Source organism: Manacus candei, unplaced genomic scaffold (genome assembly GCF_025592945.1).
Source record: "Manacus candei isolate 608988 ecotype Guabito, Panama unplaced genomic scaffold, ASM2559294v1 h1tg000065l, whole genome shotgun sequence".
NCBI lineage: Eukaryota > Metazoa > Chordata > Aves > Passeriformes > Pipridae > Manacus > Manacus candei.
In genome coordinates this window covers 672,672-687,163 of record NW_026138113.1, presented here as the reverse complement: position 1 = coordinate 687,163, position 14,492 = coordinate 672,672, and the positions used below count along the sequence as shown (strand labels likewise).

General features: G+C 42.0%; 1 protein-coding gene across 3 annotated transcripts in view; it reads right to left on the bottom strand.

The window, feature by feature from the left end:
• The window catches only part of BANP (BTG3 associated nuclear protein), a 120,820-nt gene that overhangs the window by 78,701 nt on the left and 27,627 nt on the right, over positions 1-14,492 (bottom strand). For all 3 annotated transcript variants that reach the window (XM_051805733.1, XM_051805732.1, XM_051805734.1), the window contains exon 7: positions 7,483-7,722. In XM_051805733.1, the coding sequence (XP_051661693.1) occupies positions 7,483-7,722 (240 nt within the window). The remainder of the gene's footprint in view (positions 1-7,482; positions 7,723-14,492) is intronic.

Genomic DNA, 14,492 nt, shown 5'->3' with positions numbered 1-14,492 from the left:
ATTCTTGTTTGGAGCCTGTTGAAGTTCAGTAGGAGATTTTATTTATGCCAGGACTGAGCCTGAGTGACACTGAGTAACCAGCAGCCTCCTCTCCACGTGGTGACAGTAAAGCACACCCTGCATCCATCTGAATTAGGCCCTAAAGGGACACCACCAGTGCACACTGGAGTAACTACTCTGCAGACAGTCATAACACTGGAGCAGTTCCATATGAGGAGGAATGAGCCCAAAGAAAACAGTGATTAATACAAGGGTGATACAAAGAGTTCTCTGTTCCACTTGTAACTTCAGAGCTCCGATGGATCTGCAGTGCTGATAAAGATGATCCTTGGACATCACACTCAATACATTGATCATAAACAGTCCAATGCTTCTCACAGGCTTTGGGTTCTCACACCAGGATTGTTAATATGTGAATATCTAATGATGTCTGAAATCCACACAAGACTCCCTTGATTGTCCTTAGGAAAAAACCAGCTTTTGTTCAACTGAGTTACAACAGTTGTAGCAATAACTTTCCCAATGAGCACATCTTCCAGTTGCCCAACTTGCTGGTTTTTTCCTCACTCCTGAAGCAGCATTTAAAGTCACTCAGAAAGCTGCTTTCATGCTTCCAGACTGTTTTTAGCTGCCTCTGCAGGAGTGAAGACCTGCACACTTCAGCACGTACTTGAACTAAGTCTGGCCAAAGCGGGAAAGTATCAAAGAATGGAACAACTGTGGCAAGAGGTGGTCCAAGTGACCTCATGCACTCATTTTCTATTTTCTGCAGAGTCTGCAAACTCAGCAGTGCCTGACAGCACATCACACACCATCAAGTCACACACATCACAGCTGGGACTGACAGCAGCTGCTACATCCAAGAGTGGAAAATGTAATTCCTTGCTTGTATAACACAAGAACAACAAGAGAAGTGGGAGAAGGAGAGAGAAACCACACAATTGATTTTATTTCCCAAAAATCCCTGCCTTTATTTCAGTTTATAAACAGTAACTGGCCAGGAAAGTAATTGAAATAAACAGAAGTGCCCAGGAAAGAAGGAAACACGAGGCAGCACTAAATTCCAGCTTGTAGGAAGTGCCAGCAGTGATGCCATTTCTGAGAACTGTGGTGCTGAGATAAACTCAATGGGTTCTCCCATTATCTTCCTGCCCAACCTCAAAAGAGGTTATCACTGCCCTCCATGTGGCAGCATTTAATTGATTCACAAAGCAGCAGCTATTTGGAACTGAAGCCAGACTTTTGCAGCTCTGAGAAGACAACATGTGTGAAAGGAGCAGCTCTGCTGCAGCACACAGCCCTTCCCCAGGGTGCTGGACCAACAGGAGTTAAGGATTTTCAGAGAGGAGAAAATGCTTTCTGTCACTTCTTTCTTTCTGAAGATGGGCTGAACTCCCTGACTTTGCTTCTCACTCTCCTGAGTATGAGACAGTCAAACTCTCCCTCCTCTCTCCCCAAATTCTGTCCTTAAGAACAGACACCACTTATGGACTTCACAAGGAACCAAACACAGCTTTTTGGACATTGCCAGCAGGAGGAGGCCCTCTTGGTGAGACTCAGAGCAGAGGTTTTGACCAGCAGACGGCTCAGGAGGACCTTCTTGCCCTCCCCATCTGGCACAGGCACAATGCTGCAGAACTGGGCACGTTCTTCTCTGCTGGTGCTCAACCCTCCCCACTGAAGTGACATCTGTGCCCCCCTCAGCCGTGACCTGGCAGCTGAGGAGGAACCTGCTACAGCACCTGAGCTGAGCACCTGGGCCAGTGCAAGTGTCCCTGCCCATGGCAGGGCATCCAACCAGATGAACTTTAAGGTCCCTTCCAACATAACCATTCCAGGACTCCGTGATAACACCACAGGAACAGGCTGAAGTAAATAATTACTTCCCAAGAACGACAGTCCGTGGGATTTATCACTAGGAGAAGAAATGTTGGCAAAAAGGATTTCCAGGGACCACAAGATGAGCTCATCCACCAGATAGAAACCACATAACTCCTGTTCAGGCTACTACAGCTTGGAAGGTTAACTAATATCCTATAGAATGAAGAAAGAGATCAGAGATCCTCAGCAAATCATTAGTTTGAGCACTGCCACTATCCCACAGCCCATTCTCTTCCCCCCAGACCTCCAGATTATCCAGAGGTATGACTGATTCCCAAGTTAGCTGTCATCCCCCATCAAGGGGATGGACTGAAATGACAATTAACAATGTAATTCCAACAATCTAAATTAGAGAAATCCATCAATTTCTAGTGCTGATGAAAGATTAAATTAGATATAGGATAAAATGCCAATTTGGATAATTTTCCTGGAGCTCTCCAACAGTCTCCTGATGGAATTCAGGGTTTGGATGCACAACTACAACTGCTGATATTCCAGAATTGTAGCATCTTGGTGTAATACTGGTAACCTACTGTATGCTGCTATGTATCTAAAAGTCAGTGACTAGAATGATATTCAGAAATGAGACACAAAGAGCCCAAAATTATAAACAGGAAATGAAAGGAAGACAGAGAAAATGCAAAAAAAGTGTACAAAGGTTAGGAAGGAAATAAGGATATAAAAGCAAAAATGGGTATAGTTAATAAAAATACAGTAATAAAAAGGGGTTTTTAATTATAAAGCTAAAAAAAATAAAAATACCAAATATATTTTGTATTTATAGGGCATATCTTCAGTAACTGAAATGTTTGTTTATAGTACTTGAGGGAGACTACAAGAAAGATGGAGAGAGACTATTTACAAGGGCCTGGAGTGACAGGACAAGTTGGGAATGGCTTCAAACTGCCAGAGGGCAGAGTTAGATGGGATATTGGGAAGAAACTCTTCCCTGTGAGGGTGGGGAGGCCCTGGCACAGGTTGCCCAGAGAAGCTGTGGCTGCCCCATCCCTGGAAGTGTCCAAGGCCAGGCTGGACAGGGCTTGGAGTAACCTGGGCTAGTGGAAGGTGTCCCTGCCCATGGTAGGGAGTGGAAGGACATGAGCTTTAAGGTCCCCTCCAACCCAATTCCATGATTCCACGATAACAATTCTATAAAATAAGAACAGCCTGGAGGATCTCATAAAACAAACCCACTGGTGAGAAACACCAGAGCCAACAGCTCCTCTGTGAGAACTCACTGCCCTTCCTCCAATATTTAAGTAATAATACTTAGGACAGACAGAAATGGGGTATATTTGTTGTTTATCCTGCATTGCTATTAAAGATCAACATCATTCCAAAGAAGAAGCTGGAGCAGCAGTGACTGACCACACATTTTACAGGACACCAGTGACCAGCTGCTTAAACTGGTCCAACCTGCCTTATGTTTGGGGATGTGTGCAATAACATATATATAAATATCTCATCTAAGTGACATAAATTACCCAGTCAAATATGTTTCCTATTAAGCAAATGTGTGTGGGCTGCTGTTGTGTCAGTTTGTGTGGAGCAGCACCAGTGTTTAATTCCATTTGGCCTCTGTTGAGGACACAACTTCTCTCACAGTGGATTAACATCTCTTACAACTAATCCACTAGGAAAGTGGTCCCATCCTGACTGGAAAAAATATTACACAGAACAGAAACACTGAGCTTTGATCACCAATTTCTTTCTATCCTATATTTTTAAAATTATGTCTTAAAAAGTGAAAACGTGCCATTTCAAGCAGAATATACATCATTTACAGTTAAAAATCAGACTTTATCATTAGGTATTCTCAGATAACACTTTATTCCTATGGCACTTAGATGACAGGGATGGATTCTGGATGAGATAAATACTAACTCAAGAAGGAAAATGGGGAAAATTCACTCTACACAGTAATTTTGGAAGCAAATGGGAAAATTCAACACAACAGGACAACTTTCAGCACAGTTTCCTGCTCTCTACAGCACTGGGGGTTTGGGTGGGGTACTTACAGTTTTGAGTTGGTTTTTCTCAGCAACAATCATGTCCCTGCCATGAGAGTTATTTCAATATAAATAGTTCCCTAACCAAGAGATGCTTTATGGAGCCAGAGGATTTCTGGGGTCCCAAAACACAACTGAACTCAGGGCACAGTCTCCCCTTAATGCAATTAGTGATCAATTAACCAAAACTGACAAATGAGGGAAAAAATGATTGGTGAGAGTCTGCAAAAACCCATGTGCAGAGCAAGAGGACTGCACAGAAATGACATATTAACAACGTTATACACACTAATATATATATATAAACATATACATTACACATATAAAATATATGTGTATATATAATATGCACACGTAAAATATGTAAATATAAAAATAAACATTATATATATAACTAATGTTATTTTGTTTTCATTTAATTAGATTATCGGGAAGAAGAAGAACCACTGATAGATTTTCTTTTCTGAACTTCAGAAATCCCCTCTCAATTTTTTCCAATGACATGTAAAATCATTCTTTGTATTATCAAATGTCTTATAAATTTCTGAATTTGGAATCTATTTTTTCCAACTCACTCGTGGAAATCACTGCAAAATCTCCAAAGAACTAAACCTGTATTTTCTGTTGTGCAAAGAAAATTACAACTGAGGATGTTCTTGTATCAGATTTCACCAGAAAATGTCTCCATTTTTAGTAGGGTTGAAGTAATGAGCTATTTAATGACATATATTGTGTTTAAGTCATTTTGGTTTCGTGCCCAAAAACTCTCTCCTCTACCGCAGCCACCCCACAGGCAAATTCATCCCACAAGTGAAAATTTATCCTTCCAAAGATAAACTTTCCTCTCTTGTGGTGAACCTTGTGCAGTGGATCAAGAATTTTTAATAAACACACATCTCTTCATTTTCTATACTTTTTGCACATTATACAAAATATCTGCTCTATTAAACACAGATTTGCTTGGTGTTTTTCTTATAGAAAAAAAGGATGGAATATCTTTCCACTGACAAACTGCAAGAAAAATAAAATCCTTTCTATTGGCCTGAGCTCCTCCAGCTGTGACTGGCAAGGGTGAGGCTGATGACATTGGATTTTTCATTTATGTTTAAATTAATGCATCGAAGTCTCACCAGAGCAGAATCAAACCACATTGCTGGGACAACCTGAGGCAGAGCTGCACTCAGATTTTAGTCAGTTTTATGGAACAACAGTTCCCTGACAAAAAGCAGCTGGTGTGTGGAGAGGTGAGGGGGATGTGGGACAGCAGGGCTCTTCCCAGTAACCCTCTGGCAAAGAAGAGGGATGAAATCATGGCACAGATGAACTCACCAGGAGTTCTGCAACTGAACTGAGCACGGGCACAACCTCCCCTGGAAAGCTGGGACTCATCCACAGCCATGAACAGGCCACTGAAATCCAATCTCACTTCCACTTAATTACTCCCAGTGATGACAAATTAAGTTATTATGTGCAATCATCATTTCTGGACCACTGTTGCTACTGTTAAATTTGCTGCTTCATCAAGTTAACATGAGTTTTCTTCATTTGCTGCCACAGGATTCTTTGTCATGGTTGTAGCAAATCTCAAGAACCATTAATATTTTGGTACCCAAACCAGTAAACTCTGGTCAGACCCACACAGGAGGGATTTTTTGCACAGGATATCCACAGTCCCTTGTTTTTTATGGAGTGGTTCCCAAAATAAAGCAACACACTGATCAACGTGAAGAAGAAATAAGGGTGTTTTTCAGACACCTGGATCTCAAACCCTCCAAACTGTGCTCATGACATCAAAGACAGTCATTCAGTGCTCATGATGCACTGCTCCTACATCTGTACCATTCCAGACCTTTTCCAGCTGCAGGAACCACTTCCATAATCCAGTTTCTTCATGGTCAGAATGCCTCACAGAAATGACATAATTCCCAGCTGGAGCACTTGGTCACATGGGCACATTCCTTCCCCTTGCTCACATCTTCAAAAATCTGATTTTCCTACACAACCAATTCCAAACTGACTCGTGTGATTTGTGCTCAAGGATTAAAGTGATGGGAAAAGGGCTGCCTGGGACTTGCTTTAGCACTGGAGAAAGATCCATTTCTTCATGTCTCCAAAAACTACTGTCAACAAAAATCCAAGTTTTAAAAACACACTGGAAAAGCATCATTTACTTTGATGAGATCAATAGACAAAAAGGGTTTGGAGATCAGAACTAAATTATTATATCTCTTAAAAATATGTATTTAACATATCTGCAGAAGAAGCCTGAAGTCTTCTTCAGGTAAGTAATGAGACAAAACTTGGCCTAACACAGCCAACTGAGGGGGTTAGTTCTGGGAATCAGTTTGCCCAAAATAGCCAGAAAACCCACTAGAAACAACAGCAGGTCAACAGGACTGTATTTCCTCAGCTCAGTGTAAGCAAAGCACAGCAGTGGCATCATCAAACTCTCCACATTTCCTTCCCTGTAACTATTCCACACATTGTCCCAAGAGAAGCATAAAAATATCCAATTCTTCAAGCACCACTCCAAACAGGCTCTCTCTGGCCATGTTTTTAAGCCTTCACTGGAATTTTAAACTAGCAATTCCATACAAAGCTCTCTGGTATAACAGTGACCAGCTGTTATTCCCACTTCAGGTGACCAACATAAAATGTGACTACAAAGAATCTTTTAACTACAAGATCTATTGGTTTATCAGAATCCAGTTCAAGGATCATCCAGTCCAACTCCTGGCCCTGCACAGGACAGTCCAAAATCCCACCATGTGCTGAGAGTGTTGTCCAAATGCTCCTTGAGCTCTGGCAGCCTTGGGGCCGTGACCACTGCCCTGGGGAGCCTGGTCAGTGCCCCACTACCCTCTGGGGGAAGAACCTTTTCCCAATATCCTGGATATTCTAATTTCCTGGAACTAAACTGCAGAGAACAGACTTGGCTGACCTCAGTGTATTCACCAAGTCATCCTCTGCTATAAGTCACGCACATCCAGACCCTTCTTCACTTATACAGCCAGTGGCTGTGCCTACCACATTCTATATAAAACCACGTTTGATTCCTTTTAAATTAACAAAAACTGTGCCTTCAATATAAGTAATAGCTGTTCATTATCCATAATATTTAAAATAATCAAAAGACTCATGCACACTGGAACAGAAACAAGCCCATCAGCATCGTGTGAGTCCCTGCTATGAATCCACGGATTTTATGATACTGAGATTGCAAATTTCTTCCATCACAATCACAGTAAATATTTGGAAATAACACACAGCAATGGGAAGTAAAAAACTAAGATTCAAGACCATCCTGCTTTGAGCACTTGAAATTTGCATCATTTGCTTTATTTTTTGTCCCATTATCTGAAAAGGGAATGTTTCTCCCATATTTGCTGTGCTCACAGATGGCAGTTCTGAAAAAATCCCAATTCAGAATTCAACACCGAGGAATCTGCGGCGAACACGCACAACAAACTGAATGAAACCAGCCCACTGGGATTCCTTCACAAGCAAAACCCACCAAAAGCTGCAACACCGACCCAGGCCCCGCTCTCACAAAACCCAATTTGCGTTTCGGAATTCCCGGCGCGACACTCACAGCGAATCCCGTAGATCATGAGCGGGTCCAGCTGCTTCTTGCCGTGCTTGCCCTGGCCCGAGAGGTTGGAGATGGCCTGGATCTCGCGGTGGAATAGGTAGTCCAGCAGGGTCAGGGCCATCTTCTCGGCCGTGCGGCAGTTGGTGCTGATGTGCAGCATGTCCGCGGGCGTGATGGGGCAGCGCACCCGCATCTCGGGGTTGTTCTCGTCCCCCAGCCACGTCCCGTTGGGATAATCCTCTGCAAACACACATCAGACACGCTCTGGTTGTGCCACCAGTCAGGTTCAACTTACAGCCAACGTTTCTTATCGTGACCTCTCCAAGTTTTCCTCCCAGTCTCCATAACCTTTCGAATTTAAGCATGAAAAGAGGCTCATGGGATCTGCTACTGATAAAGATTACTCTCAAATTCAGACCAAATTATTGCCATTCACATTCTGGCCTTGCCAGGATCTGGTGCAGTTAGTCCAGATGTCCAACTCACTCTCAGATGCCTTTTAAAGTGTCTCACACCAGAGAAAACACTCCAGTCACAGTGTTCTCAGGCAGCCTTAGTCATCCCCTAAAAATGAAGATTACTGCAATGCCATATTATTCTGAAAGCACAGCTAATTTCAAGCAGTCAACAGCTTTGAACCACATTTTCCCCCCCAAAAAATATCAGATAAAAAGGAGTCTAAGCAGGATAATAAATTTAAGAAATTACAATCAAAAGTGAATTTGTTTAATCACTTAAAAGGAGTATCTCAAGCAATGACAATCATTTAGAATGTAGCCAGAGATTCCCCAAAAAATTTCAGTCTTTCTTCAAATTTACTGGCTACATTATTTTCTAAACAACCAGTTGACCAAGGAAAAGGCCCAGCATAAAGATAATTAATCAATCACTAATCATCTGCCAAGTGACTCTTCCTTTCTATTCAAAGTGTAAGCTTATTAGGAGCAGAGCTATACCCACCAACACATACATTCTATATATTAAGAAGCTTTTTTATTTCTGTTCCTGCTTGTCAGTTTGGTAGAAAAAAAAAGGAACACTAGGAATTAAATTGATTAAATAAAATTAATTAAATTCAAAGGAATACTATGCTCTCACTTAAAATTAATCTGTGCAGACAATGCCAAAAGTTAGTGCATTCAAGACTAACCAGAAACTAGAACAGAGCCCAGGACCAATTCCTGCTCAAGTGGAGGATGGAACACAGGACTGAGGATGAGACTCATTCCAGACAAAACCAAAAATTCCAGTAGAATTCTTGACAGTGATAATAGAAATGGACAGAAAAACATCCCAGTAGTATTTCAGTGTTCACTGACAGGGACCATTTGGATTTGATTTCGATGTTTACTCAACTCTGTGCAGTAAAACAAGGCTTCCTGGCTCAGGGGTCACTCAGCCCTTCCATACCAGAGGGTTACAGTAATTTATTGTGAATAAGCCATTCAGTTACATGACTGATCTTGGATTAAGTGACTTTAAAGGAGAGTTTGGTGGGATGTACACTCACAAATTCCTGGGACCCACAACCCCTTGTCACTAAACAGGGTGACATAGCTCACAGCGACCAGCGCCTCCTTTTTACACTGAGCAGGACCCTGAGCAGCATCTGTATTTCCAAATCCTGGCCTGGGCTAAGCAGCCTGAGCTTTATCAGACTACAAGCCAAAAGCAGTAAATAAAATATAACATAAAAGCAACTCAAACACTAAAAGCTGCTTTTCCAACGTGACCTCTGGGTTGAGTCACAGCACATGTCAGGGGCAGGTTTATTGTGATGAAAAACGACAGGATGGAGCAAACATTGGATTGTGCAACACAGAGATATCACTGGGACAGCAGATTATCAGGGAATCCTAAAATGGTTTGGGTTGGAAGGGACATTAAAGACTATCCTGCCATGGGCAGGGACACCTTCCACTAGCCCAGGTTGCTCCAAGCCTCGTCCAACCTGACCTTGGACACTTCCAGGGATGGGGCAGCCACAGCTTCTCTGGGCAACCTGTGCCAGGGCCTCACCACCCTCACAGGGAAGAGTTTCTTCCCCAGTATCTAATAATTGGTAAGGAAAAATATTTTTTACAATCCCTCAAACAAGCAACTCATCCCTCAAACTTTTGTCTGCTGAAATTGGAACTTATATATATATATATACATATATATATTTCATTTCCACCTTCCTTTTTACCCTGAGCATGTAACAGGGCACACTGGCTGATTTCTGCTCCCAGAACCAGGTGCCATCCAAAAAAATAAGGTGGTTGGGATGAATTCCAGCTTGTTTTGAATGCCACTCTGTCTGGGCTCACCACAAGTCTGGTTAACATTATCAGGGAAAACAACAGGCTATTCCTGAAGATAAATTGCCTGGTTTCTAAAAATTTGGGCACAGCTGGCAAAGCAAAACCATCTCCAGATAAATGTGTATGTTTTTCAAAGACATTCTAGGAAGCCTGAATAAATTATTCTCATCCTATCACAAACTTATTTCCTTACCAGTTGACAGGATTGCTATGGGATATAGGAGCTATTCCTCCTTATGGAACACCTTTTGCCTGCAGACTTGCTTAACAAACCCTGTTAACCTACGTGAACCAAAGATTTTTTTCAATTTGCAAAATAATCTCTTTTTTCTACTGGCACTGAGTCCAGAACATACTGTTTTTACCACATGCAACTGTTCTTTTATTGCTCACAGGCTGGAAAAAAAGACACTATCTTGTTATTCTGACCTATGACCACAATCCCCCCATTAAATTATCTCTTGTATTTTCCTCCTGCTTGAAAAGTTTCGACAGAAAGGGAATTTATTTTACAATCATCTTGCATTAAGCAGGACTTGCATGACTGGAGTTAACCATGAATCTACTGTCTCACTGCAGGGCACAAAAGCTGAATTATTCTTTATTATATATAAAAATCATGCCTACCAGGCTGCCAACACATCTGGCACTTTGCAGGGAGCAAACACAGGATTGGCACATAAAATCTGGTGAAAAGAGAAAATGCAGTGCCACTTCTGAGCGAGGCAGAAACACTCTGAGCCCTGGTGTGTGTGGGGGAGATGGAATGAATAAGGGAAAAGAAAAGAGACTGGGAGTTGGATGTAAATTCCCTCTGAACAATTAAGTACATGAACACATTAATAACTCTGCATTATTTGAAGTTCCTACACTCAAACATCCTTTAATGCTTTTGGAATGGTTCTTTATTTGTATTATCAGGTTTGTGTGTGATATCTAGAGAGAATCTGGATGAGTTGAATTATTTAGTACATCCACTGAAATATCCACACACTTACTGAGCTCTGCACAACCACACTCAGTTGCTTCTACTCCTTAAAGACTTCAAAAAATTCAATAACTGGGAGCTGGGAGGAAAAGCACATTCAAAGAACACACTTTTCTTAAAATTTACACACTCACCTGGAACTCAGTTAATCACCTTTCTTATTTTGCCCTAAAGTATTTTTCTTTCCCTAATTAATTAAGAACTTCTTTCCATGAGAGTGGCAGAGCACTGAACAGCTGCTCGGGGAGGGCGTGGAGTCTCCCTCTCTAGAGACATTCCAAATCCATCTGGATGTGTTCCTTTCTCACCTGCTCCAGGTGACCCTGCCTTGGCAGGGGTTGGACCGGACGATCTCCAGAGGTCCCTTCCAACCCCAACTATTGTGGGATTCAGTGAATTTTCCTAATGACCTCCCTGCATTTTGAGTGCTACATGGAAAGCTACTTCCTTGCCTTTTTTCACACCAAATATTGTATCATCACAGAAGTGGCTCCTGATCATTTTTACTTCCAGTGCAAAGCTCTGTCAGTTCAAGCTGGTTCCCTCTCTGCACTCAGAACCTCATTGCCAGGACACACTAATTTCTAGTTTCTCCTCAATGGTTTTTTTTAAGATCAGGAAATTTCCCTTTATCTCCATTCTACTGAAGCCAGAACTAATTCACTTTTCAAGGCTATTTTTTAATCTTTTTTCCTGTACTAAGTCCATTCTTTTCTCTCCCAACACCGCTGACCATCCCGGTGCTTGGGCAGGGGCGTGCCGAGGCTGCCACGCAAACAAGGATTTCTGTGGGAATAGGAGGAGCCCTTTTGAGGTTTGCAGCAAGAAAACCCCTGTCAAGAGAACACAAACCAGACAGGAGTTGCTGAGGCTTTCAGGCTCCCTCTGGACATGTTCTCCCACCCAGGGAGATGAGAGACATCGAGCTGTTCCTCACGTTTTTCCATCGGAATACACTCCCCTGCTTTGACATGTGAGCCTGGAAGCAAAGCCAGGCTCTGCTCTCTCTCTGGGAGCTGTCAGTCACTCCTTTAAAACAAGGGAAAACAAAAGAAGACACCTGCCCACACAAGCACTTGAATTAACATGTTCCACTACTCCAGTATTGTGTTTATTTTACTATCCAGGCTGGGTGCAGAGCTGGCAGTGGCAGCAAACCACTGGTAGGTACAGAAAGGCAGAAAGATGAATTAATCTTTGAAAAATTTTTTTAAAATCTCAGATCCTACCCTACAAAAATAAACTTCCATTTCTAGAGAAATTAAATAGCATTTTGGTTGATGTATAGAAGATTCAACATCATCATGTGGGGGGGTTGAAACGAGATGAACTTCAAGGTCCCTTCCAACCCAAACCATTCCATGATTCTGTGATCTTTTTAAATAAGCTTCTGTCAATTAGCCCCTGCAAGAGTTCACAGGGGCAGTGATTAATTGCCAGAGACTATAGAGCACTGACTTTATTAATTAGCAATCATTAAATCTATGAAAGGGAGCAACAGTTGGGCTGGAGATTAACTTACAAATCCAGCAATGGGGTTTAAAGCTGTGCTAAAAGAAAGGTTAAAGAGCTCATTTGGATTTTGCCCACTTTTTCTTGTTTCTTGCCTCTTCATTACATTTAACTTTACACACTGGCCCATGTTAATGCCAAACATAACCGTGACAGGCACCTGGAAGAAACCATCGTTCATTTGTTGGCTCCCAATAATTGAAAAAACATCAGAGCAATTCAGGTTCTATCATTTTCTTTGGCTTTAACAAGACACTGCAGCTCCTGAAGTCCCATCAGTGCCTTCACCCCAGCTCTAAAATATTGGTTTAGGATACAAATGGTTCCCTTTTGCTCTGATATGGTTCATTCTTCCTGTATCTGGTCATGAGGGGGTTGGCAGGAAAGGGCTGCAAATGCTCATCCAACATGTGAGATCTGATCTTGCCATGAACTGGAAAATCCTGTGGATAAATAAGTCTGGGCCACATACAAAGAGCTGCTTGGATTCACATTTGGAAAGCAAATCCCAAGCACTGTTTAATGCTACTATTGTAAAATGACTCAGATGCCAAGTTGAAGAGACAATATGTGACCAAAGAATTTTCTTTGCAAAAAATATTATTCATCCTTTAGTTACCACACAATGCAGAGCAGTTTGCCTTCTCAAAAAATACAGATTTACATTTCTAATTTGATATTCTCTTCATCAGGAGCTGGAGTGACAGGACAAGGGGGAATGGCTTCCCACTGCCTAAGGGCAAGGTTAGATGGGATAACGGGGACAAATTCTTCCTTGGAAGGGTGGTGAGGCAGTGGAACAGGTTACCCAGAGAAGCTGTTTAGATAAATATATTTGAGACCGTCAGAATGTTTTCTAACAGCTTTGTGGTGGTGCCTGGTTTAATCAACTGAACACCAGCCCTTGGCAGGATTATGGACACATTCCAGCACAGGAGAGCTCACTGCAGTCAGGAAACAACACAGGTACTGAACAGAATGGGTTTAAAACTCCTCTAATTTAAAGCTAGTGTGGATCTAATGTTCTTCCCAGTGTTATTTTTTCCCAATGGAAGGCAAAATCCAAAAGAACACAATGTTAGGATGACAACTGTTGTGAAAAGAGACTGTTCATGAGACCTTACTTAAATTAGTGCTAAGACCAGGTTGGATGGGGCTGGTTGGACCTGGTCTAGTGGAAGGTGTCCCTGCCCATGGCAGGGGCTGGAATGAGATGAGCTTTAAGGTCCCTTCCAACCCAAACCATTCTTTGATTCAATATCTCCAGAGATAAGAAAGTCTAAAGAATTGATTCACAAAATTCTGTCATAGTCTGAAAGCTGATGATTTTTTGCCTTTTGCTGTGACTTTTGCCTTTTACTGCTGAAAAAAACAAGTCTGCACAGCAGCCCTACCATTCTTCATCCCTTGCTTTATTAATAATTTCATTTGTGACACCCTGCAGGAGAGGTCACTCAGCAGCCCTCCTGTGCAAGGGCAAGGAGAGGGAGGTGGGGATCACTGATCTGATTCTCAGAGCATTCATCCATCTCAGGGAGATTTTTAATGGATGAGTGTTCTAAAGGTCTGAAGAAAATCAGATCTGAAGACATTAATGGATTAGGTGTTCCTTCAAAATTTACATGTACAACAATGGCATAAAGAGCCAGTGTCACGTTTGTGTGTGCAAATCTGTGCCAAAGCAAGTCAAAAAGGGAATTAGACAATTAATAGCCTCCTGATGTTGGCAATTTTGCTCCTGGCATGCCTGTCTTGCAGTGATGGGCCCAGAACTGGACACAGAACTCAAGGTGTGACCTCACCAGTGCCCAGCACAGACGGACAATCACTTCCCTAGTCCTGCTGGCCACACTAAACTATTAACAGACTCCACAAAAAGAACATTTTATATTTATTTTCACATTGAAATATCAGCACTATCTGCAATCTGAACATTTTTTTGAGAGGAACTTCTCAGTCTCAATCTGCTTTTGATTCCCCGTTGACCTAAAAAGAAATACCCCATCCCTGGAAGCGTTAAAAGCCAGGTTGGATGGGGCTTGGAGCAACCTGGGATAGTGTAAGATGTCCCTGCCCACTTAAGGGGTTAGAACAAGAGGATCTTTAAGGTCCCTTTCAACTCAAACAATTCCATGATTCTATAAAACACCTTTGAAGCAACTCTATTTCACAACATACAAACAGAACCTGGAAGCTCTTTACAACAC